At 32.9% G+C, this 12,632-nt stretch overlaps 1 protein-coding gene across 1 annotated transcript in view; it reads right to left on the bottom strand.

Moving 5' to 3' along the window:
• Positions 1-2,342, bottom strand: part of frem1b (Fras1 related extracellular matrix 1b) — a 30,128-nt gene extending 27,786 nt beyond the window's left edge. Inside the window, 5 exon segments of the mRNA XM_073844034.1 lie at positions 640-963; positions 1,045-1,244; positions 1,445-1,725; positions 1,876-1,970; positions 2,052-2,342. Coding sequence (XP_073700135.1) covers positions 640-963; positions 1,045-1,244; positions 1,445-1,725; positions 1,876-1,970; positions 2,052-2,285 — 1,134 coding nt within the window. The 5' untranslated portion in view covers positions 2,286-2,342.
• Between the last annotated feature and the right edge of the window lie 10,290 nt (positions 2,343-12,632).

The following is a 12,632-nucleotide window of genomic DNA, read 5'->3' as shown; positions in this document are numbered from 1 at the left end:
AAATTACTATTTAACTTGTGATTTATTCCAGTAGTAATTTTAGTACTTCAACTTCAACTTTTTTTATTCAGTTTTAAATTAAATATTTTCATGTAATATCTAATATTTAATTTTAATTAATGAAAATGACTTAACAGTTTCAGTTTAACAACAGCAACACTGCTATAAATGGGTATTTATACAAAAAATAAAAAATACACACACACAGACACACACAAAGAAGACAGGATAATGCAGAAACTCTCAATGAGGAATTGGTTCAACACTGCAGCTGCAATTGCTAGCCAGTTCAGCGTTGAACAGTTTGAAAACCCCTGGGCTAGGCTAATAGACATGGTTTTTGGATAAGCAAAAAACTAAACTCTTAAAAATAAAAGTTCTTTTTTGACATTGATGGTTCCATGAAGAACCTTGAAGATCCATGGAACCTTTCAAATGCAGAAAAGGTTCTTAATAGTCGAAAAAGGTTCTTTAGATTTTTTAAATGTTCTTCAAAATGGTTCTTTAAAGAACTGTTCACTTAAAGGTTTTTTGAGGAACCAAAAATGTTTTTTTATGGCATCACTACAAAAACACCCTTTTGGAACCTTTATTTTTAAGAGTGTAATTGTCAAACCTTGCTTATTGGCTCTCACTAACCTCGTAGTTCCTCCTGGCTGTGTGACTGCTGTTTGGAGGCTGATAGGCAATTTTCATCTCATTCAGGTCTTGCCATGAGAAGGAGAATGCCGTTTTGGTGTGATCATCTAAATGAGTAATATATCCCTCCACTGGAGGTTTGGTCACGTTGAAGATCAGCTGGGCCTGAGGTGTCTCATCATCTTTGGCATCTAAAGCAGCAGTGGTCATTGGAGTGAGGATGAACTGATCCACCTCCAGGATGAACGTAGACATGAAGGCAGCATTGGGAGGTTGGTTTTGCATGGCCCCCTGGATCAGTACAGGTATCCAGAGACTCTCAGTCTAAAAGAGAAAAAGGGAAGGAGAAGATTCAGTGGGTTGTGTTTGGTATTTATTCATACGAACCTGATTCAGATGTTTTACCTCCAGCATAGCTCGGGAGGTCTGGTCCCTAAACTCCACCCTGATTGGAATGTAATCAATCTCAGATGATGGAGGACTGAGATGCTGGTACTTCAGACCCGAAGTGAGGAACTCAGCACAGTCGGTCTTCAAGAACTCAACTTCCTTTGTGTTGTGGTCACAGGCTTTATTTCCCGGGCAGGCGATTCCAGTATGACGTCCTTGAAAAGTTTGAATGCAGGTGAGAAGTTCTTAAAAGATCTTTGCCTCGTCATAATAAGGTCATTTTGATATTTAAAGAGACTTGTTGACCTTCAGGGTCCTGTTTCTCTTTTGTACATTGGTTGCACCACATTATTTTGTCGGTTGCACAACATGACATGAATGATTTGACAAAAGCTTGATGATACACTTGGAATACCTTTTCTCGGTCCAGGGTCAGAAGCCAGCACTGATTCGGGATCCTCAATGACCAGTTGACCAAGCATTGGGACTTTGATCTCAGAGGTGAGAAGACGTACCGTGCAGGTCACACCAGGCTGGGTTTTAAAGGTCAGAACACTGCTGTTGATGGCATTGGAAAGGCCGTAGAACTCAGGAACCACCAGAGGAACATTTCCAAGCTCTGTGAGGCTCTTTTGAGGTTCTACTACATGGATCTTTAGCAGCACATTCTCAACAAAAGTCTCTGTTTCTGTAAACCTAAGTACAGGCATAAAAAAATGCATTTGTAAGTATGGAATTTACATTAGGCCAAGGAAATAGTTTTTTGCTGCTCTCAAAAGCCCTAATTGATGTAACAGCTGTAACATGTTGGTGTTGGACAAGAATAAAGACCACACAATGTTTCACCTGTAGACCCTTAGCATGACAGTGTCCTCTTCTAAAAGTGGGCTGCCATTGTGAACATACTTCACCTCGTCCGGAAAGAACTGGCAATCGAAAACCTGAAAAAATGACACATCAACAATTATTCTCACATACTATATAATGCATAAGCTAATTCTGGATTTGTTTTGTTACAGTACCTGAGGAGTGAGTTTCCCCACTCTTTGCGTGATGGGCTCGGTGAGCACTACTTCGACCTTACAGGCCTCCGAAACCCCATCAGTGTGGAACTGAAGTTCACTGGCCGTGACAAATACAGACTGGCCTCTGGCTACCCGAATTCCTGTGTTTATCCGAACTAGACTTGAAGTTTGGACATGTGGCCACAGGTGACTCAAGGTGAACAATGTCAAAGCAAAGATGTCCACCCCCATCTTTTTGTTGAGTTGCTTGGCATCCAAGGTTATTCGCTTCAGATCTACTGTCTTGCTCTCTTTCGAGCAGTATGCTGCATTAAAATGAGGAATGAGAAAAGCAAATCAACAAAGAAGTATTAAATACTACAAATCTTAGATTCATGAATATTTAGAAGGGTAAGTTCACTCAAAAATGACAATTCTGTCATTAATTACTCACCCTTATGTCGTTCCAAACCCACAAGACCTTCATTCATCTTTAGAACACAAATTAAGATATTTTTGATGAAATCCGAGAGCTTTCTGACTCTGCATAGACAGCAATGCAACTGACACGTTCAAGGCCCAGAGAGGTAGTAAGGACAATGTTAAAAAAGTCCATGTGACATCAGTGGTTTAACTGTAATGTTATGAAGCTACGAGAATACTTTTGTGTGCAAAGAAAACAAAAATATCAACTTTATTCAATAGTTTCTTATTTTCCACCTTGTAGCTTCATAACATTAGGGTTGAACCACTGATGTCACATGGACTTTTTTAACATTGTCCTTACTACCTCTCTGGTATTGAACATGGTAGTTACGTTGCTGTTTATGCAGTGTCAGAAAGCTCTCGGATTTCATTAAAAATATCTTAATTTGTGTTCCAAAGATGAACAAGGTCTTACAGGTTTGGAATGACATGAGGGTGAGTAATTAATGACAGAATTTTCATTTTTGGGTGAATTATCCTTTAAGAATAATAATAGACTACAAAGTTGACCTGAAACAGCCCAGTTGGACCTGACACAGGGATGGGACATTTTTATTCTATAAAGCATTTAATTGGTCAGATATTTGGACACGCCCACAAGTGCAAGATGAGTCATCAGTATTTTTAGTCCTAGAATAGTGTGCATCTGTAGCTTATACACAAAATAGTTGTAATTTGTCTTTTTAAGTTTATAACTAGAAAACAACGTGTATATAAATATATATAAATATATATTAAAAACTCTTTAACAGTATGATTTTTGCAGTGTAGGAGTACACTAGCATTAGCCTTAACTAAAACTGAAAATATTAAAAAATAGTTTTTGACTTTTAAAATAAAGCTGAAATAAAATAAAATTATTAATTATTATCAGATAAAAAAATAAATTAAATTAAATGAAAATTAAAAACAATATTTTTTTGGCAACTATCTGAAATAAAATAAGTTTAAGTTTAAGTACTAAAAACTAAAAACTGAAATAAAAATAAATTAAAGCTAAAAAGAAATATAACCCCCCCCCCCCAAAAAAAAAAACTAATATAAATGACAAGCACATAAAAAATTACTAAGACTAAATATATTTAACAATGACAAAAGCACATAACAAAATTACTAAACAAACTAAAATTGTAATGAAAATGAAATAACAAAGTAAAAATAAATGAAAGTTAACAGAAATATTTAAAACCAAAAAATATATTTAACATTTTCAAAAAATATTTAAAACAAAACATACTAAAATGGCAAAGCACATTGCAAATGACTAAAATTAAACAAAAATTCAAATGAACATGGAATAATATATACACTGCCGTTTAAAAGTTTGGTGTCAGTGTTTTTTTAAAGAAGACTCTTATGCTCATCAATGCTACATTTATTTGATCAAAAATACAGAAAAAACTTAGTAATATTGCAAAATGTTATTACAATATAAAATGATGGTTTCTATCTTAATATATTTTAAAATATAATTTATTCCTGTGATGCAAAGTTGAATTTTCATCAAACATTACTCCAGTCTTAAGTGTCACATGATCCTTCAGAAATCATTATAATATGCTGATTTTTTATTAGAATTATTTATGTTAGCAACAGTTGTGCTGCCAAATATGTTTTTTTGGAACCTGTAATACTTTTATTAGGGTTATTTAATGAATATAAAGTTAAAAATAACAGTTTTTTTTTTTCAAAATACAAATCTTTTCTAACAATATAAGCACTTTTGATCAATTTAACACATCCTTGGTGAATAAAAGTATTAATTTTTTTTCAAAAAAAAAAGAAAGAATAAACATTTACTGACCCTAAACTTTTGAACAGTAGTGTATATTGTTAGAAAAGAGTTCTTTTATAAATAAATTATGTTCTTTTTAACTTTTTAATTATCAAATAATCCTGAAAAAACTATCAAAGTTTCCAAAAAAATATTAAAGGAACACTCCACTTTTTTTTTGAAAATAGGCTAATTCTCCAACTCCCCCCGAGTTAATGAGTGGATTTTTACCGTTTTGAAACCCATTCAGCCGTTCTCCTGTTCTGGCGATATCACTTTTAATCACTTTTCGGCTGGTCTTAGTACACGATATAACTGCAGAAGAGTCAAGTTTTAAATAGGACAAATACCGAAACTCGTTGGTCATTTTTGAACGTGATGCTATTGGTCTAATAGGATTCAATGATCTATGCTAAGCTATGCTAAAAGTGATATCGCCAGAACAGGAGAACGGCTGAATGAATTTCAAAACTGTAACACTCAGCTTATTAACTCGGGGGGAGTTGGAGAATGAGCCTATTTCCAAAAAAAAGTGGAGTGTTCCTTTAAGCAGCACTGTTTCCAGCACTGATAATAACTCAGCATATTACAATAATTTCTGAAGGATCATGTGAATACTGAATACTGCAGTAATGATGCTGAAAAATTCAGCTTTTTTCACAGAAATAAATTAGAGTTTTAATGTATATTAAAATAGAAGAATGTTATTTTACATCATAATAATATTTCACAATATTACATTTTTTTCTGTATTTTTGATCAAATAAATGCAGCATTAGAAACTTATTTAAAATACGTTAAAAATCATACTGATCCCAAACTTTTGAATGACTATATATATATATATATATATATATATATATATATATATATATATATATATATATGACTCAATATATAAAATATGAATGTTACTAAAATTTTACTGCTTCAAACCAAACAGTCTAAAAGCCTCAAAAATCATTTTTTGATTAAATGAGTATTTTAAACTTTTACTATGAACTAAAACTATATGGAAAAGTAAGGGTTAATCGGCCTCATGCTGCCTTGGTGCTGGAAATGGAATCAAGCAGCATGTGAACAAATGTTGTTGTCGCCTCCTATGTATCCAAACACTACAGGTGCTATCAGCTAAAGATTTGATCCTTGCAGAATGTTTTGGCCACATTGAGCATTTCATTACTTAATACAAACTTAAATGGCTAAAGGACACTTTTCATCATGCCTCATGGTGCAAACATGCTCTTTCTAAATGGATTTGTAAATGTTTTGACATTTGAGAAAAGCTTTAAGCCAGATATTTTAAACCTGCATGTTTAAACATGACTCGGCATTAACACTGCACACTCATGCCGTTAAAAAAAAACGCTAACACGTTCAGACAAAAATACAGCAGCAACAGCCTGAACCTCTTGCTAGAACTTTATAAAAGGCTTTTAGAGAAAGTTAGCTTCTCAGGAAAAGTATAGTGAGATTTGCATTTGAATTTAATCCGGTTTCGCAATGTTTTATCAGTCTAAAACACAGAACCGCGGATGGAGCAAGAAGAATAACATACCTCCAGCTGAATCCACAGTTGGCCTGTAGTTCCTTCAGCGTGTGTAGACTAACAGAACAGCTCAGCCCTCCTCAAACAGCAGAGGTTTACCCTCAACTGCCCCCCTGCTGAAGAAAACCACAAAGAACTGTTAGCAAAACACAAACAGAGCCTGAAAGACAGATAAAGAGCCGGAGATAAGAACAAAAGACACTAAAATCACGGCTGTTTGCGTTACCTTGAGCAGAGCAGAGCAGCAGAACCCAGCAGAGCAAAGGAAAAGACATGAAAAAGGGGAGGAAAAGTTCAATCTCCTCACACAGGAAATGTGCAGACCAGTTCCAAAGGTTTCTGCGTCTCACAAACCCAGATGTTCTTATTCCCCGAAGATGGAAAGACCCTCCTGCTCTGAAAAAAAGCATGAAGGTTCAATGAAAAAAGACATTTATGAGTTGAGAAAGTGAAATTAGTAACAGCTTTGAGTACGTTTTCAATTTTTCTCAAGGCATGTTTGCTTTGATCTTTTATGGCCTTTCAGTCTTCGTGAAAGGGATGGAAGTTGCGTTTTACGTTAACACAAAGGTGTTTTGACAAACTAGAGCACATCCGCACTCACGTGATTCACAAACACAGTCTAGCCGCCGCATACACCTTCCTCTTGCCCTATAGGCTGACCCGTGGGACAAAGGCATGCCTTCTCTCCTGCTGTGCAACTCCGTTCAACCCCAGACTGATAAATGTGGGCCGGTCACTCTTGTCCACCCCCCGCTGCCTCTGCATGGGGGTGAGAAACTCGGTTGCCATGTCATTCACTCAATTTTGGGTTTTCAGGAAGTCATTCTAAAGGAAACTATAGTGGACTGGTTACGCAATTAGTGGTCGGAGTCAAAAATGTCAAAGATACACAAGCAGTCAAAAATTTTGAACACTAAGATATTTAATTTTTTTAAAGAAGTCTCTTCTGCTCAGCAAGTCTGCATTGATTTGATTCAAAGTACAGCAAAAACACTAACATTTTGAAATATTTTTACTATTTAAAATAACTGTTTGAATATATTTTAAAATGTAATTTATTCCTGTGATTTCAAAGCTAAACTTTCAGCATCATTACTTCAGTCTTCAGTGTCACATGATTCTTCAGAAATCGTTCTAATATGCTTTTCTAATAAGTTTTGGTTTTTAAGAAACTTTTATTGTTATTATCTATAATTAAAATTTTTGAGTTTGTTTTTTAGGATGTATTGATGAATAGAAAGATCCAAAGATCAGCATTTATCTGAAATAAAAAGCTTTGGTAACATTTTGTAACATATGCCATTCAAAAGTTTAGAGTCTGTATAATTTTTATTTTTATTTCACATAAACACTGTTTTTTCCGACCTTTCTGTTCATTAAAAAATCCTAAAAACATACTTAGCTGTTTTCAACATGTTCAAATGTTTTTGAGCAGCAAATCAGAATATGAGAAAGATTTCTGAAGGATCATGTGACACTGAAGACTGGAGTAATGACGCTGATTTCAGCTTTGAAATCACAGGAATAAATGACATTTTAAAATATATTAAAATAGAAAAGAGTTATTTTAAATAGTAAAAATATTTCAAAATTGTACTGTTTCTGCTGTACTTTGGATCAAATAAATGCAGGCTTGGTGAGTAGAAGAGATGTCTTTAAAAAAACATTAAAAAACAATTAAAAAACTTGACTGGTAGTGTACATGCAATAAAATACAATGAAATATTTATAATAATAAATAAATACAGAAATCTGAGAATAAACACTAACATTTATTATAGAGAAATATAGAACAATTATGGGAGAAAAATCTGCCAAACTATATTTAAAATTTTTTTATTTGCACTATACATACGTTTTTTTTTTTTTTAATTAATACTTTTATTTAGCAAGGATGCATTAAATTGAACAAAAGTGACAGTAAAGACATTTATAATGTTACAAAAAAATCTAATAAATTGGTTCTTTTTAACTTTCTTTTCATTAAAGAATCCTGGAAAAAATGTAGCACGGTTTTTCACAAAAATGTTAAGCACCACAACTGTTTTCTACATTGATATTAATAAGAAATGTTTCTTTAAAAGCAGTAAATCATCATATGATTTCTTAAGGATCATGTGACACTGAAGACCGCTGAAAATATAGATTTGCATCACATAAATTACACTTTAAAATATATTTGAATACAAAACAGTTATTTAAAATTGTAATAATATTTCACAATATTTCACAGTATTTTTGATCATAAAACGCAGCCTTTGCGAACACTTCTTTTAAAAACATAAAAAAGTTACCAGCCTTAAACTGTAAAACTGGAATAATTCTGGAATAAATGTTACAAAAATAAATAAATAAATGTGATAAAAAGCTTAGAAATTCTAGATAAAGGAGAATTTAAATTTCAAATGAATTTGCATGTTTGGAAAAGCAATACAATTATTTAAATCTTGCGTAGTTTATTTTAGATCTTTTATCTATCAGAAAAATTATATATTTTATAGGTTTTTAAATTAACAAGGTAATTGATTATGTTTATTAAACAAGTTCAAACTCGGGGGCACCATAGAAGTCCATTATACGGAGAGAAATCCTGAAATGTTTTCCTCAAAAAACATAATTTCTTTACGACTGAAGAAAGAAAGACATGAACATCTTGGATGACAAGGGGGTGAGTACATTATCTGTAAATTTTTGTTCTAAAAGTGAACTACTTCTTTAAAGCCATTATATTGTTCTTTCTTTATTCGCAAACGCGGAACGAACACAAGATGGCATGAACCAATCACAGATGTTCAGAACAAGTCATATCCAATCATATTGCCTCCTCTCACGTGACTTTCCTCCATTCATTCTCAATTACCCTCCACCAAACTAACTGCATGCTTTAGGGGGTCTGTTAAAACTTAATGGGCTCAGGGGAGGCGAGAGAGACGCGAAGTCCAGCTGTAACTTTACCTGCTGGTGTCGCTGTTGGACCATGTTTCTGTGATTTATACACTTTCTAATGTTATGAAACAGCACTGATTTTCCCAATATCTGCTTTGCTATGATAAGTTCCTAACCTACTTTTCCTGTTTTCTTTAGACGTTCGTGAGATCCGGCAGTGACTCTGGGAGAGCTTACATTCTCATACATATATCAAAGTCTCCCGAGAGCTGAAGTGGTATAACACATGCTATAATGAAGATACAACTTGTCCTGCCCTAGTTTGAGCCCTGCTTTTCCTGCTTAATGATGCACCCCTCACTTGCTGGATTCCTGTGAGTAGGCCTTATTTTTGGCTCTTTTTGGTGTTTTTTGGCAGGATAAACTAGTAGATATCCTTTGAGGGTTTGAAAATGAAAATTACATATAAAATATGGTGAATTTTCAATATCTAAGTCCCTCTGTCTCTCTCTCTGACTGAGCGAATGGTTGATTAACGGATCTGAGGCCGCATGCACACAGAGCTGATGGCGCCGGCACGTCGCTTCTAATTAATCCAGGGCTGCATCCAATCAAGAATGTGTTGAGGCATGTTTAACGAGACCATGAGACAAAACGCGGTCACTTGTTTCCAGCTCAGACTGAGCTGCTGGCTGAAATTAGCCTGTCTTCTTGCGTAAAGACAACTTTCAAGGTGTTTCATGTTCTTGTTTAGTTTTATGAAGTTTAAAGCAACACTAAGTAACTTTTCCCTCAACGCACCCTCTACAGGTTGGAAGCGGAATTGTCCATTACCGCTGTCGTAAATAATTTAGCCTACCGTCGCGTCACATGCACGTTATTTGTTTGGAGGCTATCCAGGACTGGCTTTGGAAATAACGATGTGCAGTGACAAGGTAGAGTATGTTGTATGACTTTATAAAAGTATGAAAACCTTTTGTGAAGCCTGCCGTAAAGCAAGTCGCATTTGTAGTCTCATTTGAACTACAAAACCGCGACCCGACGACCCAAACTTACATAGTGCTGTTATGGCCGATAGAGGGTCGCAAAGCGAATACGAAAGTGCCGTTTCACCCTGTTATGAGTTGATGAACACGAGTTCGGAAACATTATTTTAAGGTAAAAACAACTCTTTAGTGTTGACAATTCCGCTTCCAACCTGTAGAGGGAGCGTTGAGGGAAAAGTTACTTAGTGTTGCTTTAACAAATGGAAAAATTAGAAATATTCCCTTGTCAACTAACTGAAATAAGTTTAGGTACTAACATTTCTCTAACTAAAACTGAAATAAATATTAAACTACATAAGATAAAAAATGTATTCCTTTGTCAACTAACTGAAATAAGTTTAAGTACTAAAATTATTTGAACTAAAACTGAAATAAATATTAAACTACATAAATTAAAAAAAGAAAGAAAAGAAAATTAGATGCAAAACTTAATAAAAATGGGAAATATTCCCTTGCAACTAACTAAAATTAATAAGTTTAAGTACTAACATCACTTGAACTAAAAAGAAAAAAAAAGAAAATTAAACTACGGAAAAAAATATATTAGATTAGATTAAAAAAAACACAAAACCTAATAAAAATGAAAAGTATTCCCTTGGAAACTAATTGAAATAAATAAGTTTAAGTACTGAAATCACTTGAGCTAAAACTGAAATAAATATTAAACTACATAAATAAAATAAAATATAATAAAAAAAAAAAATAAGATGCAAAACTTAATAAAAATGGGAAATATTCCCTTGCAACTAACTGAAATTAATAAGTACTAACATCACTTGAACTACAAATAAAAAAAAGAAAAGAAAATTAAACTACGGAAAATAAAATATTAGATTGCATTAGATTAAAAAAACACAAATCTTATTAAAAATTTAAAGTATTCCCTTGGAAACAAACTGAAATAAATAAGTTTAAATACTAAAATCACTTGAGCTTAAACTGAAATAAATATTAAACTACATAAATAAAATAAAATAAATAAAATAAAATTTGATGAAAAACTTGAAACAAAAATAATAGAAATATATCCCCTATATTAACTGCATTAAAATTACTCTAACCAAAACTGAAATGAATATTAAACTACATAAATTAAATTAAATTAAAATAATAATTAAATTAAATTAAATTAAATTTTTGAAATAGTCTATTAGCAACGAACTGAAATAAATAAGTTTAAGTTCTAACATCACTTGAACTAAAAATAAAATAATTATTAATATAAAAAATATTATTATATCGTAATACTTAATAAAAAATGAAAAGTATTCCCTTGGAAACTAACTGAAATAAATAAGTTTAAATACTAAAATCACTTGAGCTAAAACTGAAATAAATATTAAACTACATAAATAAAATAAAATAAAATTTGATGAAAAACTTGAAACAAAAATAATAGAAATAGAATAGAATAGAAATATTCCCTTATCAACAAACTGAAATAAGTTTAAGCACTACAAATTACTCGAACCAAAACTGAAATGAATATTAAACTACATAAATTAAATTAAAATAATAATTAAATTTAATTTAATTTAATTAAAAATTTAAAATATTCTATTAGCAACTAACTGTAATAAATAAGTTTAAGTTCTAACATCACTTGAACAAATAAAAATGAAATAAATAAAATACAGTTTTAGCTAAATAAAATAATTTACATCATTCTTTTGTAAGTCGCTTTTGGATAAAAGATCTATCTATCACTGTAGCTTAGTAGCTGAAATCACAATCAAATTCACAAAAATATTTGAAATACAAAATTGCAAGAAAAAGAAGTACGAAGCCCTTTTAAAAACTGCTTAACTTTCTGTGGTCTTATTGCAGCATAAAAAAAAAATCCTGCGTCTTCATTTTATCATTTGCAAATATGTTTGACACTGTCACGAAATTGAGAGGATGCCAGCAACTTGTATACGCTTTAGTTTTAATGGCATTTGAAGTGTCCACTCACTCCTGATATGTTCTGACTGCTACCCTTTTGCTGTAGCGGCACTGGCCGAGTGCCCACCTTGCCCTTGGGCATCTGTCATACTTGGGCCTTGACTTTTCGTCTGGTACCAAGTTAATGTAGCTTCTCGACCGTTGATTCGGGAAAGGCAAGCCCAGTGAGCTGCAAAAAATAACATTTGCTTAGCATGAGCTTGGAGTGCAGCGATTATTGAATTTAAAGGGAGTTTTGATCAAGCAAGTACCAACAGCTTTTGAAAAGTTGGCACTAGAGCATCAGAAAGAACTTTTTTAATTAACAGGTAATACTTACATATCACTGGAGACTGGGAGGATGTTGATTTAACGCCTTACGATCACAGGATCAAATAAGGCGATATTCCTCATTCGTTCAGCTAATCAACAGTAGTTGGATTGGTGATGCTGGCATTGGATCTGACCCTGAAGCCCAATGGCAGCCTTTTCACTCCACCAACTTTGTGAGTTGTGAACAAATGCAGCCTTTGTGTTTTTCCTCATTTCCTTACAGATTGTGTCAGAGATTATCGTACTTGTTGGAGCCAGATGCAGTAAATGAAGTGAGAGATGTTTAATTAAGACCAAAAAGTTTTAATTGATGTTTACTAAGTTATTTCTATGAAATATGATGGAAATAATAAGCATACTACTGCCAGAGTAAGGTTTTGATAATCCCAATCTTAATAACAAAAAGATGCCATGCTAATATGTTTATTTGATCAATAATACAGTAAAAATAATATTATTGTGAAATGTTCTAACAATTTAATTTAAAAATATAGCTGCAAGCAGCGATTTTCTGGGGGTTAGGTGCTTTAAGGCATTTAAGAACATACATTATATTACATATTATTTAGCAAGCTGTATTTAGCTGTGACCACCTAAAT

Source organism: Garra rufa, chromosome 7 (genome assembly GCF_049309525.1).
Source record: "Garra rufa chromosome 7, GarRuf1.0, whole genome shotgun sequence".
Lineage (NCBI taxonomy): Eukaryota > Metazoa > Chordata > Actinopteri > Cypriniformes > Cyprinidae > Garra > Garra rufa.
Note: the sequence above shows the minus strand (reverse complement) of the source record. Positions and strands in the feature narration are given on the sequence as shown.